Source organism: Trichoderma aggressivum (assembly GCF_033847375.1).
Source record: "Trichoderma aggressivum f. europaeum strain CBS 100526 chromosome Unknown scaffold_014, whole genome shotgun sequence".
NCBI lineage: Eukaryota > Fungi > Ascomycota > Sordariomycetes > Hypocreales > Hypocreaceae > Trichoderma > Trichoderma aggressivum.
The window spans coordinates 163,045-185,064 of NW_026946380.1; the positions used below are offsets into that span (position 1 = coordinate 163,045).

General features: G+C 49.5%; 6 protein-coding genes across 6 annotated transcripts; 2 read left to right on the plus strand and 4 right to left on the minus strand.

Annotated features, from left to right (window-relative positions):
- Positions 1-241: 241 nt before the first annotated feature.
- On the minus strand, positions 242-1,602 carry Triagg1_4440 (uncharacterized protein; the record flags this gene model as incomplete). Its single annotated transcript, XM_062898844.1, has 5 exons — positions 242-727; positions 793-1,003; positions 1,069-1,127; positions 1,193-1,267; positions 1,357-1,602. 5 exons carry the CDS (start codon positions 1,600-1,602, stop codon positions 242-244), a joined length of 1,077 nt encoding a protein of 358 aa, XP_062756457.1.
- A 929-nt stretch (positions 1,603-2,531) lies between these two features.
- On the plus strand, positions 2,532-4,419 carry Triagg1_4441 (uncharacterized protein; the record flags this gene model as incomplete). The annotated part of the gene is made up of 4 exons (XM_062898845.1): positions 2,532-2,852; positions 2,942-3,183; positions 3,261-4,100; positions 4,176-4,419. 4 exons carry the CDS (start codon positions 2,532-2,534, stop codon positions 4,417-4,419), a joined length of 1,647 nt encoding a protein of 548 aa, XP_062756458.1.
- An 874-nt stretch (positions 4,420-5,293) lies between these two features.
- Triagg1_4442 (uncharacterized protein) lies at positions 5,294-7,171 on the minus strand (the record flags this gene model as incomplete). Its single annotated transcript, XM_062898846.1, has 9 exons — positions 5,294-5,340; positions 5,402-5,535; positions 5,598-5,689; positions 5,749-5,830; positions 5,904-6,057; positions 6,119-6,261; positions 6,323-6,877; positions 6,938-6,973; positions 7,032-7,171. 9 exons carry the CDS (start codon positions 7,169-7,171, stop codon positions 5,294-5,296), a joined length of 1,383 nt encoding a protein of 460 aa, XP_062756459.1.
- A 3,379-nt stretch (positions 7,172-10,550) lies between these two features.
- Positions 10,551-13,180, minus strand: Triagg1_4443 (transcriptional regulator family: Fungal Specific TF; the record flags this gene model as incomplete). The annotated part of the gene is made up of 7 exons (XM_062898847.1): positions 10,551-11,466; positions 11,524-11,694; positions 11,773-12,398; positions 12,452-12,537; positions 12,597-12,838; positions 12,906-13,052; positions 13,113-13,180. 7 exons carry the CDS (start codon positions 13,178-13,180, stop codon positions 10,551-10,553), a joined length of 2,256 nt encoding a protein of 751 aa, XP_062756460.1.
- Positions 13,181-13,981: 801 nt separating this feature from the next.
- Positions 13,982-17,080, plus strand: Triagg1_4444 (transcriptional regulator family: Fungal Specific TF; the record flags this gene model as incomplete). Its single annotated transcript, XM_062898848.1, has 4 exons — positions 13,982-14,756; positions 15,400-16,091; positions 16,166-16,303; positions 16,373-17,080. 4 exons carry the CDS (start codon positions 13,982-13,984, stop codon positions 17,078-17,080), a joined length of 2,313 nt encoding a protein of 770 aa, XP_062756461.1.
- Positions 17,081-20,047: 2,967 nt separating this feature from the next.
- Positions 20,048-21,982, minus strand: Triagg1_4445 (uncharacterized protein; the record flags this gene model as incomplete). Its single annotated transcript, XM_062898849.1, has 1 exon — positions 20,048-21,982. The coding sequence occupies one exon, from the start codon at positions 21,980-21,982 to the stop codon at positions 20,048-20,050; it is 1,935 nt and encodes a 644-aa protein (XP_062756462.1).
- Positions 21,983-22,020: the final 38 nt, after the last annotated feature.

Sequence of the window (22,020 nt, forward strand, 5' to 3'; positions counted from 1 at the left end):
GCTATTTCCTATGGGATGGTAATTCGAAACCGCGCTGTGAAAACACGCGGATAACATTCTCTATTTTGATACCTATGCTTCTCCCCAACCACCCAGGAAAGACATGACCGTCGTCTCCAAAGCTGATGATTGCGACAGTGGCCCGTCCTTGACACACATTGTTATCAGACGCCGAGGCAAGTCCACAAAGTTAGACTTGGACATGGATAGTTTCTACATGTTCATCTCGTCTACATTTTGTCTAATTATTCAACACCAGGTCCTTTGTCTTGTCCTCGAGCCCGTTTCCGTTGACGACTCCGTTTCCGTTGACGCCCTTCTCCTTTGCAAGTCGCTCAGTCCTCTCCGACAAGCTCTCGCTGTTCTCGGGGTCATAGAACGGTCGCTCGCCATGGACGGCCGTTCGCTTCCCTTCTCTCAGCTCCGTGTCGTAACCGCCTGGCACAGCCCTGTGGGCGATAATTCTGTTGTCCCAGAACGCGACCGCGCCAGGAGTCCATTTCCACCGCGCCGTCAAGTCATCTGCGTTGGAGAGGTGCTCGCGGAGGAAGGCGAGAATGTGGTGAGACTCCTGGGCGTTGAGCTCCTGGATGCGATCGATGAAGGATGGGTTGTAAAAGAGACTCTTGAGGCGGGTCACTGGATGAGTTCGCACCAGAGGATGAGCAGTGGCGATGGGGGCTCTGTGTGGTGTTCCTCCGCCGTTGATGGAAGCCAGGTACGCTCTCTATTTGCCCGCGTTAGTTCGATCTCGGGCAGTTTCTTACGATGACAGGGATGTTTTAAGCATACATCTGAAGAGTGGATTGCGTGGAGGCCCTCAATAGCCTTCTGGAAAGCGGGACTCAGTTTATCAAACAACCCGACTTGGCTGGTGAAGATTGTGTCTCCGCCGGTTGGGGGAGTCTTGACTAGGCGCAACAGTGTATAGGAAGGCGGGTTCACCTCGAACGAGTGATCTGCATGCCATTCGCCTGTGTAATTGCCATGGGCTCGAGTGTTTCTGCAGGGAAGATGGTGAGTTATCGGGCCGACGGATAGGTTAACAGACTGGATTCAAGCACATACCCGCCTCGGCCAATGATGGTTACATGTCTGGGATCTTGCTGGTTGGGATCTCTGTCTTGCTAACGTCATTGCAGTTCGTGTTAGACGCCGTATCCGAGAGCAAAGCTATTCCAATGATACTTACAATGCCATAGTATGATGCAAGCGCATGCTGCTGGTCGAGGGTGATATCCTGGTCACGGAAGAATACAACGCCTCTCTAACAAGGATTGTGAGTGATGATTTTCTTCATTACGACGTTGGTGCCGCCGTCCTTCCACATGTTGGAGCACTTCGTTTTGCACACACCTCGGCTACAAGCAGCGCAAGCTCATCCTTTTGCTGGTCGGTAAGTTTGCTCAGTTGGACGCCTTTGAGCTCCGTCCCGATAATCGGGGTGACTTCTTCGACAGCCGTCGCCAGGCCCAACAGTGATGCCTTTGCCGGGTCTGCGAAAAACGCGCGATCGCGAGCCGGAACAAATTCCTTGAGTTCCGGATGAGGAGGCTTGTAGGCCAACACGGTAGGTGTGATTGTGGTGGAGACGGTAGTCATTATGAGTGGTGTTGATGCCTTGTCTTTTTTATTCTATCCTGGCCTGTCGAGGTCCTTTCTTCTCGAAGCTCGACTTTTGAGTTCTTATCAAAGAACAAGGAACAAGGGCGGTATTTAAAGGATTTGGCAAAGATTAATGATTTGTGATCGTCCAAGATTGATTTGTGACGGTCCAATCGGCTCAACATGCCGAAGTGAAGCTCTACACAGTTCATGCTGTCTGCTTATCCGGAGATGTGCTGCAATCTCTCAGCCACAAATCTATCGCCATGTCAACTCGCGATGACGACACTTTGCCCTATCCAAGATCAAGCATCAACCAACAAACCCCCGCGGATATCGTGCATACAGCAGCCAAGCATTTCTAATCTACGGCGCCCTGCGATCTTGGGATGCAATAATGCAATATGTCGTGCTAACGCCATGCATGACGCGGGGAAGCAACCTGTAAGTAGCATCGCGATATGGAATCAAAGATACGCATTCGTCACTTGTCATGCGCTCTAGCCCAGACCAGGGCAATGGTACCATTATAATGTCGCAAACGCCATCACCACACAACCGAATCCCACGGCAAGTCGGGAAATGGATAGGCGGGGGTTACTATGTGCGACGCCCATCCGCGGTTGCAGCGCCTGCTCTATGCGGCGGCTGAGATATGATACCATTTCCATGTCGAAGACGTGATTTTCCTAACTCTGCATCCTACATCTTTAGATCGACGTGCGCAACGTTTCTCTTATACGGTAGCCATAATAGATTCTGTTTAGAGGCAATGGCACTAGGGGAGGAGCAGAAAGCCGACGTTTGGGGGAGTCGGGGGTTCAACGTTATATATACGACGATGAGCGTGTTTCGAAACGAAATGCGAGATTACTATTCTTCCGGCTTCATATCCGTCTTCATCGTTTTTTCGTGTACCCGCAACCATGACGACTGAACCAACCAGATCGCTGGAGTTGAGTGAGAAGGGATCGCCGTATGTTGAGGCGGGCTCAACACCCAACGACAACAGCAACAGTGACAGCAACAGCAACAGCAATGAAAAGTCCGCGGCCGTTGTCAGGTCCCAGGATGAACAAGACGAAGCATCTTCTACTTCCGTCAGCGATGTCTTTGACGTCAAGCAATTCGATCCCGTCTTGGCCAGGAAGATGGCGCTTGTCAACCAGGCAATTGATGAGATCGGCATGACCAGCTTCCAATGGAACCTATTCTGGCTCAACGGTTTCGGGTACACAGTTGATTCGGTATGAAGTTCCCATTACACTGCGTTGTTCTCTGAAGTATCATGATCGTGCTGTAAACTGACATGCTGGAAACGCTCCCTCTCGCACAGCTTCTCGTTGTTTGCCAATCCATCGCGAATCCTGCCGTGCAGCAGGAGTATGGAAACCCCAGTGCCCACGTTTCCGGCATCCCGCTGGCTTCACAGATCGGACTCCTAGTCGGCGCTGGTCTCTGGGGTTTTACTGCCGACATCATCGGTCGGAAGCTGGCATTCAACACAAGTCTCATGTCGTGCGCTGTTTTTGTCCTCATTGCTGGTGCCATGCCGTCTTACATCTCCTTTGCTGCCCTGTGAGTTTCCCTCGATGCCTCCGCATGGATGTTGAATGGCCCGTAATTAACAAGAGACTGTGTGACCTATGAATCAGTGTGGCCCTCTACTCCGCAGGTGCTGGCGGCAATTACATCCTCGACGCGACAAACTTTCTCGAATTCCTCCCCACCACCCATACTTGGCTCGTCACGTTCATGGCCGTCTGGTGGGCGGTTGGGTATACCATCACCGGCCTCCTTGCCTGGGCCTTCATGGGCAATTTTAGTTGCGCCCCGGATGCCACGCCCGAAACATGTCGTCGAGCCGATAACATGGGCTGGAGATACCTTCACTTCACCACTGGTGGCCTTGTCCTTATCATGGCCATTGCTCGCTTTGCCTTTGTGCGCATGGTGCAGACGCCGCGATGGCTCATTGCGCAGAACCGCGACGAAGAGGTCATCAAGACTCTCAACGGCATTTCTCTCAAGGCCGGAAAATCGCATAGCCTGACGCTGGAGCAGCTGCAGGCGGAGGGCATCGTTCTGCATACTCAGGAATCGGCCTGGTCTGCCACTCGGCTCAAGATGCACTTCAAGGGTCTCTTTCAGACGCGGCAGCTCGCCTGGTCCACCACCGTCATCATTGCCAACTGGTTCGTCATCGGGATGGTGTCTCCCCTGTATGGCGTCTTCTTGCCCTTCTATCTCGCGTCTCGCGGTGCCGATTTTGGCGAGAGCTCGACTTATACTACGTGGAGAGACTATGCCATCAACCAGGTTGCAGGGCTCGTCGGCCCAGTCGTAGCCGCTATTCTCGTCGAGACCAAATTCTTGGGCCGTAGAGGCACTCTCGCCATTGGAGCTTTGGTGACAATGGTGCTCCAGTTTGGCTATACGCAGGTCAAGAATGAAGCGCAGAATGTGGGCGTTTCAGCTGCCATTTCAGCGGCATCGTGAGTTCCCCCTTCCTGATATCTACTCTTCCTCTTAGCATACTTGAGTAAAAGCTGACATTGTACTGTTTGCAGCAATATTTATTACGGCACCATTTATGCATACACCCCTGAGATCTTGCCCTCTGCCCATCGCGCCACAGGTTATGGCATCTGTGTTGTTCTCAACAGAGTCGGCGGCATTCTGGGAGTTTTGGTTGGAAGCTATGCAAACGTAGAGACGACGGCTCCCTTGTTTGTTTGCGCGGCGTTATTTGGGCTACTTGTTATCTTGAGTGTAATTCTTCCGTTTGAGTCCAGGGGCAAGCGAAGTGTGTAGAGCACATTAAATAATTCATCTTTTCCCCCTTCTTTCTCTCATGAGCACGGCTCTGCATATATTGCCATCAGCAGCTGCAGTGCAACATGGATTCACAGAAATGATGCATGTCGAACCGAATCAATTTGTCGCTGTATTAATTCATTTTCTTCCGATATTGTGTAACATGTCCACAATCCGTTGTTTCGTCAAGAATTGTATTTGTCGCTGGCTATCCTCGGACCAAAAAAAAAAAAAAAAAAAGATCATCGGCCTTCCGGAACCGGATATCTCGAGCGAAACCGGCAACGAACCGGAGATGCTTCTCGGCTCAAGAGATTGCGGGGATGGCAACTGACATCTGACTCGGGACCTAGAAAAGAATTTCGGCGTCTAAGCGTCCGGGCCGGACACCGGAGGGGAGACAGACGGTGACGGGACTTGCTCGAGTTTCGTTCAGCTAATATCAACATGGAAGATGAATTACGATCTGGGGTCTAGTGCGCGAATTTGTATGCGCATGATCAAACCATTACGTGGTGGCAAATCTTCCCCCACACGCTGCTGAGTAGAATCTTCGGCCCAGGGGTTTTTGTTTATCTGGGCTGACTCGCTGGAGGATGGAGGCTATTGTTGGTCATGAGATATGTAAGAAAACTTATTTTTCTACTTGGTTTCTCCATCGTCAGAACTTCCCGTGATGGAGACATCTACTAGTAATTGGGAAGATGCAGATAAGACATGTAAACTGTAAGATTATTCTTTTCAAGACCCAACTATGATGCCAACCAATCCATTCCATATACTACAAAAGCCCAACTAAAATAAAATATCGCTTTCTCTTGATTCAAACAACGCCCCTATGCTTCCCAAAATGTTTTCAATTTTTTTCAATCTATGCTGGTCCAAGAGCCTTGTCCAATGCGGAAATCAAGAAAGGAACTGCAGAACCGTTAGTGAACAGAAATCGATAAATGTGCCTTGTTGATCGGATTGGACTTACTGTGAGCTTCCTCAAAGATGAGCATGGGACGGAGTCGCACCGTCTGGGTGCCGCAGGTGCCAATGTTGACGCCCAGGCTCTTCATCTTCTTGACGAGGCTGGCCGGGTCGGTTGTGTCAAAGGCAATGTATGTTCTAAGTAAGCGTCATTAGCAAGGATTCTCTTATGCCAATTGATTTTCATGATAAAAACTTACCCTTGTCCCTTGCCGCGCAGGTTCCTGACAAGCTGGGGGTACTTGGTAGCGAGGCGCTCGAGTTCGCTGTAGAGGGCGACACCAACGCGAGCCTGGCAATCTAGTTAGTCTTTGAGAGAAGCTTAATGTGGGAAATATCTGCTGGGCTTACGGTTTGGCTGACGAGATCGCGGGCAAGAATCTCCTCAACAACGGCCTTGCTCATGAGAACACGGGCTGGGTCACCGATCCAACTAGTTCTTTGGTGTTAGCGCATATATTCAGGGCTGTAAACTTGCATTCACATCGCAATCGGGCACAACTAACGTGTTGAACTGGCGGTAAGCCTTGTCAGGAACCAGTCTAGGGTTGCCAAAGTAGTAGCCGGCAGTCTGGGCCTTCTTGGAGAAAGTGACAATGTCGGGAGGAGAAGTCAGGTTCCAGTGCTGGTGGCCCCAGAACTTGCCGGTGGCGCCGAATCCTGTGCATGATGCATTAGCGACATCGTATTTGGGGCGGCGGTTTAGATGAGATCGACGTACCAGTCTGGACCTCGTCAACAATCATGGTAACGTTGTGCTTCTGGGTAATGTCGCGAAGGCCCTGGAAGAAAGCAGGGGAGGCGTGGTTGTCACCACCCTCACTCTGAATGGGCTCAACGATCAGACCAGCGACGGGGAATTGCCTATGCGAAAATGCGTCAATGGAAAATTGCATCATCTTCACTGAGAGTGGCTTAAACGAACCATGTCGTGATGAGCTCCTCGACCTTATCGAGGCACCGCTTCTCCTCGGCGGCGTTCTCAGCGGCAAACTTGTCAAGGGGATACTTGAGGGCTGGGAAAGGTGCCTGAGGCCAGTTGAATGAGGGAATGTCGAGCTTGTGGACAGCCTTTGACCGAGTAGCAGACAAACTACCGAATCCTCGTCCGTGGAACGAGTTGGCAAAGCTGAGGATGGCGAGTTCGGGAGAACCAGGCTTTGCGTTGTTGAGGCACGAGCTGATTTCGTTGTCGGACCACTCAACACCCTCACCACGCTGCTTGCGGCGGTATAGCATGAAGGCCGCCTTGAAGGCAAGCTCGTTGGCCTCGGAGCCGGACTGAGCAGTGAAGATCTTGTCGCATCCATCAGGGGCGACCTTGAGAAGACCGTTCTTGAGCGAGTCGTGCCAGTGGCTGGAGGGGAAGTTGCCCAGAGCGGGACGGTTGACCAGGGCGGAGATCATCTCACGGGACTGAGCGGCCTTGGTGAGAGTTGGGTTGTTGTAACCAACAGGGATGGAGGCAATTTGAGAGTAGCTGATTGAAGCTGTTAGTCATGATATGAGCGTGTACTTGATTAAGACGTCTCAAACATACACATCAAGATACTGGTTGCCGTCCACATCGACAATGCTTCACGTATAAGTCAGCCTCTGCATTCTCTCCAAGTGCATGATAAGAATGATCGTACTAGTTGCCCGAGCTCTTGTCGTAATCAGCAACAAAGTAAAAAGCCCGGTTATCAAAGAATGAGCCCAGCTTCTCGGCCTCGGCCTTGGAAAGAGGTCCAGGGACCTCGGTGGCCACTTTCACTTCACGAACAGAAGACATTGTAGAAGGAACTTGATGTGATGAGCTTCAGGTTCGTTGGAGTATGAGTTGGTGATACTTTTGGAGAAGCAAAGAAAAGAAGGTTTGGAAGATTGGCTCTTATAGTTGAAATTCCTGATACCCCGGAACTGCGATTCCCGGTTGACCAAGTGGCGGATGCGGGGAATCCACACTAGAGAGATGGAACAGAAGAGAGAAGCATATTGGAGGAGAGAGATGACCGGCCCGGTTCCGGTCCCGTGCCGGCCCCACGTGAACAGCCAACTTCCGGATGTCCAAAGCCGAGATTGCAGAAGGTGAAAGACGATATCGGAATCGACGGAGTAGGGGACTGGAGAAGATTGGATTATATGAGATAAACGATTCATCATCCAATGCTGTGCAACTCGTACGATAAGGATGATGGCGAAATGAGTTGGGTGTAACAGGGATGCGCCGCACTGGTGAAATCTTTGGTGGGGCCTAGCAATCACTGCCGTTGAATCAATCGATTTTTATATCCAAAGATGAGCATGATGCTGGAAAAGCGGCGGTTCTCTGTCGACTAAAGGTATCTTCAATAAAGTGTCGGCCAAGAGGATTCGACACGTTAATTGGGTATCTTCTCAAGAATGTCAACACCGTGCTTCACAGACGCTTCGGTTAGACACGCAGGCCGCCAATGGCCAGAGGTCGGCTCTGTCGATGTTGGAATCACCATCGTCGTAGCTCTCAGCAAGTCCTAGCGATCAATTCCAAGAGAGAGTTCATCTTCTTTGGCGGCGGTACGATCTCACGCTAGATGATTAACCACACTCGTCGGTCGAGAGAACCTCATGGACTTGGTAGAGGCAACAGCGAAAGTCACATATGCTGTCAACTTCTTCAAGTATAGTCATTCTCAGCGAAAGCGACTTGGCTTTATGGTACTTATGTGTAATTACACAAACTACCGTCATTACTACGAGAGCGAAATGAACATTTGCCATCGGACTATGACTTCAAGGCTCCGGCAAATATGATGCTCGTATGTTCTTCTCAATGAGGATATCGAACCGTGTCTGTCCGTTTTATGCGGCAACAAATTGAATTAGTAAAATAACGCTAAAAAGAAGAAAGGAAAAAGAAAAAGACCAAGGTATCCATATGTAGAATATAAATGGCAGCCACCCCGTGTCTGCTCTGCGCAAGCGAAGAGAAAATAAACCACCCCGGCTAGATCTGACGATCCGTCCATTCCTAACCGCAACGGTGGACCCGTACGTAATCCGCAACGGCAAACTCCAGTACGCCTTTCCAGTTCCCTCCAATATTTTGCTTCCAAAGATGTAGATAAAAATGCCGACTTGCGAAAAATATGTGCGTGCGTCGTCGGCTTGTTTGAGCCGGTTCGCGGCAATGGCTCGCCGCGTGGGTAGTGAATCAAGCACACTCGTTCGCTCAGCGCCATATTATCGTGGATATGAGTAGCGCTTTTCTGGCGACACCATCAAGGTTTCGCTTCTCAGCTTCGTATCCGATTCTCTGTCTCGCCGCTTCATTCTGCGCGGCAGGCCCAAGACGTGGAATAACTGCCAGGGCTCGTGTCACGATAGATTCCCTCTCATCTTCTCCCCAGCATCATCTTGAAGCGATCGCGTCGCCTCTGTTTCTGGACCGGTGTCTGCTCGAGGCCATAGGCGGCCAGTTCGAATGGATCGGTCGCATCTTCGAGTTTGTCAATTTGCCTCCGCCTCAGAATCAGCCAAACTAGGGTAAATAGTGCCGACCCCAAGATAAGAAGACTGGAACACGGCCAAGGAAAAAAGAAGAGTCAGTGAGTTTGCCATTGAAGTTGATTTAAAAGAAAAAAAAAAGCCACCTGAGGCTTCATGACGATGGAGGCCTCACCCTGTTGCGACGACGACCCCAACCACAATCTGCGTGTGTGATGTGGGCTTCTCGCACGTGTTACTCTCTTGAGTATTCGTGCAGCGCGTCGTGAGGAGTTTGGTGATGCCGTCTAATTGCTCAATTGAGCGTCCAAGTGTGGTCGCCATTGTGTCTCGCGTCATCTCGATACCTCTGCTTGTTTTCAAGAAGTATTGGCTGAAGAAAGGTGACGGAAAAACTTGAAGCTACAAATCACATCACATCCCTTGAGCCATCAGCTCACCTTGAGCCATGTATATACCTCGCCCTCACTTGGTCACTGTCAGTCCGCGGGCGCTGGTCCGCCAAGGTCCGCATGTCTGTTACCAGTCCAGTAAACAGATGAACCGCATCACCATTCCGCACGGCCAAGAGGGCTGTGCAACGGAGGTTTCAGACCTGCATTCCCCGCAGCCCTGGGAAATGAAACGAAGTCGTCAGGCCAATAGAAGGCTGTGCGTGCCTGGTTTCACCCCGCGCTGGCGTAACGTTTTTGGAGTAGCTTCAGAGGCGGCTGATCGTTCTGGTATGGAGATTCCAAGCAGAGCATCGCCGCGACACGACTGAGGCGCCAATGAGACGCTGGTTAGCCGCCTTGTTTGGGGCAATTGTACCCTTCAAACGACCTGCACAGACGGCGCAGGATTCGTTTGCTGCAGGGTTTCACGATTGGCGAAGAAGAAGCGTGTGCACGGCTCCATCTCAGACAAACAATCGCTGCGGCAAACGCCAAAAGAAACCAAAAGAAAACAAAATGACGGATTGCCAAATACGAGGCTTTGCCACTTCAAACGGATGGCACTGATCCGATTTTGCAAGGTTGTCACGCCAGGCCATGGTAGCATTGACCTGTTTCTGACAGGGCCCCCCTTTCCAGGAGCTAATCTTAGATCAAGAGAGACGTTTTTTTCGATTGTATCCCTGCGTGATGTCACTTTTGCAAGCACATTGACGTCGAAAATCATATAACAGTATATTAATTCCTGGCGGGTTCCGTCAAGTTTCCGCTGGTGAAAGACGATGTTATTGTGCCTTGCCAATTTCGTTTGGATAAAAATAAATGGCTGAGGAGATATCTCGAAAGCATCTCATAAACCATGACGCTCCATATAGATCGACCGACTCTCCCCGGCTCGCCCTGGCTTGCGCTGCAAGATGCTTAAAATAAACACAATGTCGGAGTTTTGCTGGCCCCCAAGGAGAAACCGGCCTCCTCCCCTCTCATAGTTACATAGCCTTGCGCGGCTGCGGGTTTTGTAATTGTACCATGGAGCCAGCCTCGAGCAGGTTGACCACCTCTGATTGAACCAAAACGCTGTGCTTGCTGTGCTCTCGTTGGCTCCGCCTTTGGTTCCAAGTTTATCACCAAAGGTGGAACCAAGGGGTACATTATATCATCTGTCCACCGGAAGAATGTGAACAATCCCGTTATGGAGTGTGTTCCTTATCGTTCTTCAAAGTCAACCCTTTTCTTGACCCTGTACGTCTTTCAGCCCTGTCCAGAGTCAATATTCGATCCGAATTCATTCCCAAAGAACGCCGAAAAATCATCCAGATTTTGCGGAAATGATGCGAAATGTCCATCGACACCGAAAAAGGGGGTACTTGACGGCATCATCGTGGTATCTTCTTTCTGTGGCTCTCCTGTTAGCTTCGGTGGCTCTGATGCCGGGGGTGCCATTGGCACTTGTTCCTTTTGAGCGCCTCCATCTGCTGTTTCTGGTAACGGCGAATCGCTCTTCCATAGCTGCTCCCATCTTTTGAACTTTGCGTATTGGGACTCGCTCACTGTAGTGCTGGTAGTCTGCTCTTGCGTATTCATGTTGGCGATGGCTTGTTCAAAAGCCTCAATCAACGAGGCTTCGGAGTGTGCAGATTGGCTGCCAGTCGACATCTCCTTGAGCATCGACAGGCCATCCCGCAAAGCCTGTCTGAACATGTATGTCTTCTGGGAAAGACATTGTGTAGTAATGACGAGGAGAGCTGCCCGACAAGAGCTGAACTCTGTGTAAGAGGCTCGAGCAAGGCCAATCGTATTTCGCAGGCAGCGACACGTGTCTATAACTGACAGGGCGGCCTCAATGCAGTCTGCTACCAGGGTTGAACGAGTGCTTTTTTTGCCCAGAGACGCACTGGAAGGAGCGTTCACAGACGTGGATGGGCTGCTGCCATCCCTCAACCCTGCCTCGGGGAAGATGAAGACGCGACCAACATACATGCGTACGAGGCAATATTCCAACTGCAGATGCATATGCTTGCGAGAAATCTTCGACTGTGATGTGAATTCTTTGCAAAAGATGTCATTCGGCAGAGCATCCCACCACGTCTTGAGCTCACGGTGAAGCTGTGCGAGCCTTTTCAGCCCTTCGGGCACTTCATGTTTGGGCACAGATCTCAAGATTGCTCTAGAATATACCGATTAGTTATTTGATTTGATTCCGGGCCATCTCCAAAGGTCTCACATTTCACGAGACATTTTACTTAGCTGCTGGTTCAGCTCAAAAGTGGCCAAGATATGTGCAGTATCGGTTTGCGAGGTCGAGGACCATAGATCAGGACGATGAACGGGAAAGTCAGCATCCACATCAGTGCTGGATATAGACGTCGGTCTACCATGAAAGGTTCCAACACGCCTAGAGATTTCTGGTTAGCTTATTGAATACGTCTCCCCATTTCTCGGCGCAAAAGGGATGTCGTTAAGCAAAGCGTACTTTTCGATGGTGTACACACTCCACCAAACCCGATTCCTGGTTTCAACAACGGCTGCATCTCGATTTTCGACGGGGTATTTCCTATGCATGCCGTTCTGTATCGCAAGCTTAAGGGCCAAATTGAGATAAATGTATGCCAGTCCTGATGCATCAACCGGGAGCGTATATATGCCAAGTAACAAACAGGCTTGGACACTCTCCAGCGATGAGGCCGTAATTACATCTGGAAGCAGTCGGCATGCCTGTTGATAGAATAGTATCCCAACGGAGTCTTCGGTAAACGCATCAGGTCCCTTTTCCGTGGGATTCTCGGCACCATCAACCAACGATTCGAGATAGGCGAATTGCGTTCCAATGGCAAGAATGGCAAAGATGATGCACACTGAACCCACGTCCCGCCTAGAGAATGCTGCCGAATTTTCATAACCAAGATCGAGCTTGGCTTTGAGCCAGCTCTGTTCAACGAAGAAATAATTGGTCTGTGCATGCTTGAAGAAGGAATAAACGAGAAAGTCGGCGATGGGTCTCGGTGGTAAAAGCGACAATGCACCTATCGCATCTGAATGCGACTGCAGCTCTTCGGCGCGGTAGTACTCCTTAAAGGTTGTTGGTGATTTGGATGAATGCTACACAACTTGGTCAGCTTAAATTCAAGGTACCAGCAATAGCCGGCATTCACATTTAAAGCGTCATTTGGAACACTCTGGTCGATCCATTTCTTGATGCGCATAGAAAAGTTCCAATGCGAAAACTCTCCAGAATAGTCTAACAGCCAAACGTAAGCATCCAACTTGCTAGTAAGATAGATAAGACCGAGTTCGTACGTGTGACATTGCCATGGAGGGGCCGCATCTCAAAGTTTTCATCCACGCCCTCGAATTCGGAGCTCTGAGAGGAGGTGTCTGCTGGCCGAGGGGAGTTCCGACGTTTCTCTGTGGCTTGAGCCAACGCCTTGAGGGTTTCGAGATCCAGAGCATCCTTGCTTCCGACGTAGCCCTTGACGATTCTCTCTAGATATTCAAGCCGCTTTGCTTGTTCAGCGGAGCCATGATCCAGCGCGCGAGGTCTTTGGCCGTTAGAACACTTCCGTCTTGACTTCTTCCGCATCATATCATATCATGGGAGAGCTCTACCTTGGAGGGCGCAGTCCCGAGCCAGCCTGCGAGTCCGCTTCAGTTGTGGCCCTGCCCGAGAAATCGCACTGGCGACCTAGCCGGAAGCATCTCCGACAGGGCACGCCTCCATCGCATCTTTCCTTCTGGCGGCGACAGCCATCACACCTACACAGACAGAGTCAGACACAACCGTGATATCCTCGGGTCAGCACCAAACAAACATACGCGCGCGCGGCTCGTTTCCTCTCTCTATCTAGATGACGGCTTGGCTTTGACGATTCCTGAATGTCCATGAGGAGTCACGGCGATGGCACCGATGCAGTGACGGTCCGAGATGCCGCAGATTTTGCTGATGCGAGACGCTGAAGCCTCATCCAATCACTTTATGAAGCGGGAGAGAGTGGATTGCTGTGACTTATCGCGAATCCCAGAAGGCGATATGAGATGAGAGCTGCTAGTCCTAGTCCTATCCTAGTTCCGCATGACTAAGCGACGGGGGCGACCCCGAGCAAGCCGAGGTCGGGGATTCTCGACTTTTCCTTTCTCATAAGTCATAAGGCATAAGTCATAAGTCATAAGCCAAGCTAGAAGAGGGAAGACAAATGATTCTCGTCGTCCGGAGTGCGGGGGCTAGCTTGAAAATCGAAAGGCCGCTGGAATATTCGGTTGTGCTGCAGGAAGGCAAATATTTGTGTCTTAGGTACGATGCATCATATGTGGGGTGCCAATCTATCTTGCATAAGGTAGGGACATGTAGTTACGGGCAGATCCGGCAGCCAGACGAGAGAAATTTGGTCAAATAGAATTAAATACAGACGACTACAAAATAGTAAACTACACAGTTGAACAGAGGTTATTGCGTTCCAAGTTTACAAGTGCTTTGAAGTGTCTGTATGTCGACTCGTCGCATGCCATGTCACTTACATAGACTGCGTGGCAAATAGCCGTTCATCGGGTATCCGGCAATCCATCATCGCATATCCAGGCCCTAATTATTTATTTTCTATTGTTTCTCGACAAATGCGATCCCTTTTTTACTCCTATCCATCTTCTTAATCTATATTTGTTTGATAACAGCAAATGATAGCGCCCTCATGGCATCGGTACCAAACCTTCCATCTCGCTATGAGATTCGGCCGCTCGAGCCAAAACACTGTAACTGGGCCCAGGCCATTGTAGCTCTTAGCAACGTCTATCAGACAACCGTATGGACAGCCTCATGTCCAGAAGAGTTGACGCGGCGTGCCTACAAAGTCTGCAAAAGTATGGCATATCTGATACAGCATCAAATTGAATCCGGCCACTCATTGGGAGTTTTTGACAGAGAATACGAGTTCAAACGGCCAGAGTCCGTCACCACTTCAGGAAGACTCTACTGGGACGCTGATGACGAGACTGTCAGCTTCACCAAGCTGCTTGATCAGATGGATTTCCCTCTTGTGTCAGTCGCTATGGCATACGACAGCTTCGATGCGCTGAATCCTGAAAGGCTGATGGATATGATGGCAGCTCTCCCTGGCTTCGGACCTGCCATGGGTGCCTTGCAAGCAGCCGATCAACGAAACAATTCCTGGAAAGCCACTGGCGCAGGTCAAGTATTATTCCGGGCTGCGACGAGCACGCGGCACGAGTATGAGGGCAAGGGCATCATGAAATCACTGGCGCACCACCTAATGCGCACTGCGGCAGCAAAGGGGTTTCGAGCGATTCAAATCGAATGCGTGTCCGATGCGGTCACCCACGTCTGGAGCCATCCTCCAGAGCCATTCCACACGGACCTCGTGAGCGAGATTAACAGCATGGATGTGATGGCTGAGGATGAATCTGGCAGCACGTATTATCCGCTTAGGCCAGCGAAGCAGAGACTGTGTAAGCTGTACTGCAGACTACATGATTCTACCGTGTAAACTATCCAGTAACAATGTATTGCTGTACTGTACGTAGCATGGAGGGAGGAAACAGAAATGTATTATACACGATGTGTTTCCGATTTAAACCCACATGGCATGCCGCTCTAACCCTGCCGCCCATCCCATTGCTGTCATGGAGACTTCCGACTTACACGTGCTTAACATTGATGTCCTTTGTAACAAACCCAGTCATTTTATACTCGCAGGATACCTAGCTTGCCCTTTTACATTACACTAAGGCCATGATTATTCCTAATGTGGCGCATTTGTGCATTGTGTCGGAGGTTTGTCGATGGCCTAGACTCGATTTGAAATTGTGAATAGTAATCAAGCCATCAGTCGATTCAATTCCTTGAGCGCGCTTCCACTCATTTCCAGCCAACAATGAACCTTGCGTGCGAATGGCAACATTGCCCCTAAAGGCTGATTATTCGTGGAAAGAATCACGTCTGAGCTACTGATCCTTGATCAACCCACTCCGGCTTCAGCATCCGCTTTTCAGCCATCCAGAGACGTGAAGCCGCAGCCGGACAGACAGACTGACTGACTGACTGACTGACTGACTGACAGACTGACTGACAGACAGACTGACTGACAGACAGACAAGATGCCACAACAAGCCTCAACCAAATCATTCTCCTTCGTCAACTATGATGGTCCAAACCTCGCCACTGATGCGCAGGTTCGGCGGCGCATCCGACAGCAGGCAATGAAAGACACTGCCACGGCCCGGAGACAGAGGGGAGACTATGGCAAGCACAACATGAGGCAGTATCCCATGTTCGTGGGACCCAAGCCGTTGCTTGACGACGATTCAGAGGCTCTTGATGATGCCTCAAGTCTAGATCAATTGCAGCGCTTTTACCAGCCTCCCTCCCTTTCCATGCCTTTTGCCTTCCAAGACCCGATGATGCCCAAGCAATTCTCTGTTCTCCTTAATCTCATGCCGCTAACTGGCCTCCGCCTCGGTGTCGGCACGCTTTCTCACTATTTATACGAACCAACACAGCCTAAAGATCGTATCATCGCAGCCCAAGTCTCAAGTCAGAGGCTCTTGTCATTTATACCCAGCCGATACGGGCACGTGTCGCTGCTCCGCCACGCAACCGATTGTGTCATTGCAAAGCTTCAGTACCTATCCCAGCGAGAGGAGGATAGATCGCCCAAAGGCGATTTGAAGGCGCTGATGCACTATCAAAAAGCACTCAAGGCGCTGCAACATGCCTTGCTCGATGAGCGCGAGTGGGCAAAACCAGAGACGCTATGTGCCACACAACTATTGGGAATATTCGAGGTTCGTGTTACTTGCGGGGCAGTGAGAGTTCAATCATGGTCAATGTTTAACTGACTAGTTTTTCTTTTCCCCAGGCTCTCAATGGAGATGAAAGGGAAGATTCTTGGATGCACCACGTTGGCGGTGCAGCTCGGCTAGTAGAGGCTCGAGGCGCCCATATGTTCAATACAGAATTCGAAAAGGCTTTATTCCTGGCGCATATCGGGCCAACGGTAAGGAGATTCGTGTTCTCAAGGAAAACCCACGATTAGTAAACTAATTCTTTTTTTTTCTTCTCCTAGGTGATGTCAGCATTCTTGAATAACACGCCTTGCTTTCTGGAAGAATCCCAGTGGCAAGCCGTTATTCGAGAGGCCGTTAGTGAAGACACAACTCTTACAAACGACAAGGAATTTGCTCTTGCTCTATGGGGAGGCCTCATTGAGATGCCAAGACTGTTCAAAAGAACAACAGAGTTGTTGCTTTCACCATGTGCGCCTTCACAGAAAGACATTGACGATATCACAGAACGCCTCTTGGCAAAGCGTAAAAATCTCGTGATTTGGCTAAGTCTGATAAAGAAGCATCCCATAGTCCAAACCAGCGGTCTTAGCGAAGATGAATATGGAGTTCTGGTCTTTCCTGGCGACTTTGACTATAGGAAGTTAGGCCCCTGGTGTCTAACGCGTCTAGCTTTACGAGGAACATACGCAGTCTGTCGAATGATCAAGTCACGCCTCTTATATGCTATTGCTCCAGCAACATTCCATGACTTGGAAGTTGAGGCGCAAGAAATTGCACATCGCATTCTCAACCTAAAGGAAGAGATGGCCCCTTTCAAAGATTCAGCTTTGATATGGAATCAGTTTATGGCGCAAGGCAGCTGGATTGCCAAGGGTATAGCTGAAACAAAGGACGCATGGAGCAAGGAGGGCGAAGGGCACGACGGTATGCTTGGCAAGTCCAAGTTTAAGAAGTGGAACCAAGTAATAGGGAGGAAAATATCCTGATATGCGCGGCATCTGGCTTTTGGACCTTTTCTTGTTTGGTCCTTGTATTCCAATTTTGTAACTACTACCTCGATATCTCACAGGTAGTCACTCAGCGATCGCTTTTTCAACAGATGGAAGCAACACAGCTCAAAATATTTAGATAGCTTATGTCCTTCAGGCACAACGGACATGGAACTGTAACTCATCACTCATTTGGACATGTTTCTGCTTGTGAATAACCATTACGCATTTTGACGTTAAATTCATCTTTATTCATATAAACCCATATTTACATGCTCATGAATCATGCATCATGAATGCCAGATTAACCTCGATTCCATTCCATCGACGCAGGCGCTTAGCAGGTAGCGGTATCGCAGTTGCCACGGGGGTCGTTGCAGCTAGGGTCGCTGGGCTCAACGCAGAAAGTGGTGGGAGTAACTCCGAATCCTCCAAAGTGGTTGCAAACTTGGTCACCAGGGCAGTCCTTCATAACTGTCAGTAACAGATAACAAGTAATAGAGAAGGAATTATGTGAGACATACGTTGCAAGTGTTGCAAGCGCTGGCCAGGGCGGCAGTAAGAGCGAGGAGAGCGGCGTAGACCTTCATGTTGTTGGTTGGTTGGTTGGTAAGTTGTTTGATTAATTGAGAGTTGAAGATTGTTGTTTAGAAGGCTGGTTTAGATCTTTTCTAAAAGTTCAATGCTCGGGGGGAGTAAGAGGAGTATTTATAACTTTTGCAATCTGTGATTCCCTTCCGACCAGATCATCTCAGGTACCACTCAGCCTTCTTCACAACTCGCCTCATTGGCTCAGGTTAATCCATGTACCTTGCATCGAACCACTGCCGGGGACTCTGTTATGGCTGACCACTTCCACGGCTGACCACATCACCAATGTCACTTCCATCAGCCGTCTCACCGACTTCCGATCACTAGGGGGCTTGTTCTTTGCCAAGTCCGGCCATCCACTCCAGTTCTCATCTACGCACTCGTATATGTTCGGGGAGTAGCAGCTCTCCGCAGTACATGGGCACGTCGGCTCTCAGCTTGGACCAAAAACCATTTATCATAATGACTTTTCTACCGAAATTCGGGAATCAGAGTCCCCAAGGGTGTATGATACTCTCAAAAGAACTGCTTCCTATATTATCTGACGCCTGTATTTTGAACTTGGTATGTCGTATCCTGGATTAGTGGTACTAATCAATTAGCATCAACAAAGACATAATGCCGGGATCGGCATTGGCCCGACGACCCGGGGCGACTGAGTTAAAACGGTATTATTGGTGGGCTTGGTTTTTCGCGGTTCAAGACTGCATCTGTTTACAATGTCCTTACAAATTGCTGGGCCTCTTTCCAAGGGTATTGGGTATCAGCCGATCCCCGCCCTCTTTCCATATCTGGTAATCTTTCCAGGTTGATGTTTCGTTTCGTGCTCACGGAAAGCGACCGGCGGGATCTTTAAGCATACATGTAGTACGTAGCCTAATAACTTACGGTCCATCGACCTTCAACAGCCAGCCTTTCCCACCGGCTAGACAGATATTTTACGGAACCGCTCATGATTAAAATTATATAGTTTACACTAAACAAATCAGCTTTTTCTCTGTCTCTCCTATCACTCCAGCTAGGTATTATCCGCGACTGAATAACTTTGTCGTAATTGTTTTACTCATCTGACTAACAGAACTCAATATTCAGTTATAACCCGACTGCTTAGCTAGATCTGCCTTCCTATTTTGTTCACCCCTATGATGCAGTAAGCTTACTTCGCCAGCGGATATTCGTCCATTCATCCCAGTTGCTGAATATGTTATAGCGGGTAGAACACTGTGCCGAACCGAGGGCCGAGTTATAACTTCAAAAGCTGCTTGAAGGATCTAATTGGAAGAATTAACTGCTCCAAGATTTGACAACAGAGTTGACTAAAGCAATACGGCTTCAAAGGGCCGCTCAATTAGGCTCCTCTTTTGAGGGCTAAGCGAAAACGAATTGCCGAAGCTAATTCCCGATGCACGCCAGTCGCATGCCGAATAAAGGCGGTATATTGGAAAATAGTGCTAATATAATACGATGTTGCTTCCTGTCTTCTCTTGAGTAAAGTTTCAATATATTGCTTCAGTGGTTTGAAGAATGATTATCTGCCAAGTGTATATGGCGGGGAAAGACGTTGTAAGAGACCAGCAAAGTGGGCTATGGGAAAACTACATGTAATAATACAACGTGCAACGTGACAGAGACAAATTAACAACCACCCCAGATTGTCGAATAGCACAGGGCAACTCGGTAGGACATGGAATGTACATCAAGCAGCAGAAGCTTTCGTGTCTAACCCCTGCGGCCTGGGAAGAACTTTTGTAAGATGCTTGCTTTGAAGCACCCGCTAAATTTCCTCAGCGGTTTTCGATGCTCGTATTGAATCTTAGTGTCCATATTTCGGGACAATTGCTACCCAATTGTTACATTCATCGTGCGTTTGGCACTGATAGATCGATTCTACTACCGTGTCATCCGCAGACGGTTCCCTTTTGTTTTCTTGAGGCAATGTAGACTTGGCTGTTTTTCATAACTTCTGCCCAGACTAGAGGAATCGAAGTATGTTCTATTACATCTCGGCTAGAGCAAATTAAGCATACTAACGCCTTGATCCTAAACCTACAGAAATTGACAGGCGACATGCCCATCGGACCCAGTATTCATCATTAAGAAGTATTGCTATTTTTACAAATGCTACCGCTCAAAAACAGACAACCTTGAACTTGAGTAGTGCAAGCAGTTGTACTGAACAAGGCTAGTTGAGGCAAGTTATAAAGAAACCAGGATGTTCACTTTTGGACCTCTAATTACACTGCCAAATGGCTTATCTCGATGAACCCTCATCATTTATTTTAACAACTCTTGAACTTTGCTATCTTTGGTGTTTCTTTACCCTACACCGTCTTCAAAGGTGACGAGCTGAAAGGTAAGAGTAGGTCAGATTTCCTACGGCATATTCAAGAACACTTCTTTCAGCTTGGGATAGTTGGGCGTTCCCAAGCCAGTTATCGGATCCCAACCCTCGACAGCACTGAATCCATCAGTATTGCAGCCCCCACTGTGGCCAGTCGTGATATCGTTAAATGCTTCCGGGTGTCGATATAACACCGGGTTGATAAACCCAACAGGCTTCTTGCCCGCATTCAAGCGAAACGAATTGATGCGTGTAATGAGGCCCGCAAACACAGGGGCAGAGGCAGACGTTCCTTCTGCGAGCGTGATGCCATCATTGACTCCAACCCATGTCGCAAAGTTCACTCCTATAGCGGAAACATCAGGATATCCACGACCACCACGGTTATACCGTCCCGTCGTATGTGTAGTGTTGAGCGTGATGTTATAATAGTCGTAGGGCGGCGGGTGATTGCTAAAGTATGAGTTTACGGCGTTGGCTTGGTAAGATGGTGTCCCAAAGATGTTGGAGAAGCCGCCTCCGCTGAAATCACCCGCATGCTCTGACATCCCCACGTTGCCGCGAATACTGCTAGTTGTGAGATTTGTCGCTCCAACAGCGGTGACAAAAGGGCAGTCTGCCGGTGATATCGTGACAAAGGGACCATTGGAGCATTGAGAGCTGCCAAAGCCACCCACACCACCGTCTCCTGAAGCTACAATGACAGTAACGCCCTGTAAGCCCAACTTCATCCATTCATTGCACTGACGTCGCTGGTAGTTCATCAGCAGGCTCGTCCCATCTTCACCGTAAGAGATTGAGATAACATTGGTTGGAGTGTAGGCACCACACTGTTCCGGCTGATCATAGCCACCTTCACTCGTGTCCGGGTAAGTTGGGTCCACACCCGGAAGGTCGCCCGTCTCACCGTACGCAGAGTATGTACAGTATGATTTATCAAGAGCATCGAGGAAGGTGTTGAAGAGGCCGCTAATCCCGCCGCCTCCAGCCTCATAATAGAAATCATCAACTAGATAATTAACCACTTTGGCTGGATAGGCAAGGGGGTAGGACGCTTGGAAGTCAAGATCGGCCTCCTCGGCAGCGTCATACGGTAATGGAGAGGGAGTAGGCGCCCCATCTATGCCTTGAAACTCTGGCTGTGTTCCTTGGGGGATCTCAGGTGCAAAGAGCTTGAAGAAAGTGCTGAGGCTGTCCGGACCGTACTGCTGCCCCTGGGTTGAGTATATGCCAATTGAGTTATTTGGGTGCGCTCTGGGTTTATCTGCTACGTTATACATAGCGCGGACACACTCAGGGGTGACCATGAAGGAACAGTTCGAAAGGTTGCCGGGATTTTCCGGCCGCGTAGTCAGTGTAGGTGTCAGTTTAGGCAGCATCGGACCAAAACTGCGAACGGAGTTCTCGTCCCGCTTCTTAATCTCGAGCATCACAACGCCAGGTGTTATGAAGTCGACGTCATCCCGAAGTTGTAAGGGGATGTGATATTCTTGACAACCAAGAGCAGTCCTGCCTGATATCTTGTTCTCATATTCGTGATAATTGGTGTGAAGGAGATCCTGAAGTTCCGCAACCGTGGCATTGAGTTCCAGCCATTGACGGCTTCGAGATAGATTGATCACTCTGTAACTTAAAGCGGATTTGAGCCACTTAGTAACAGCCTCTATTCTCTTCTTTGACGGCGCAAACATTTCGTCCACCTCAGACGCTGAGAGATGTTTTCCATAGTGCTCTGAGTCGGGATAAGATATATTCATCAACAGAGCTCCGCCAATATCGAGGTTGCTTTGGGCCAGGCCAACTCTCACCGGAACTGTGGTAGCTCCTTCAATGCGATTCCTCTTTGTCCAATGAGAGTCCAAGAGCTCGTCACGCACCTCATGCCGTACATGGCTTGATGGCACCACACGAGCTACAGCTAAGCCGAGCAGAGCCACTGCCACAGTAGCAGTAGCTGGTCTCTTCATTGTAAGTTTGGTTGAATGTCGTTAGCTCTAGAGTTGCG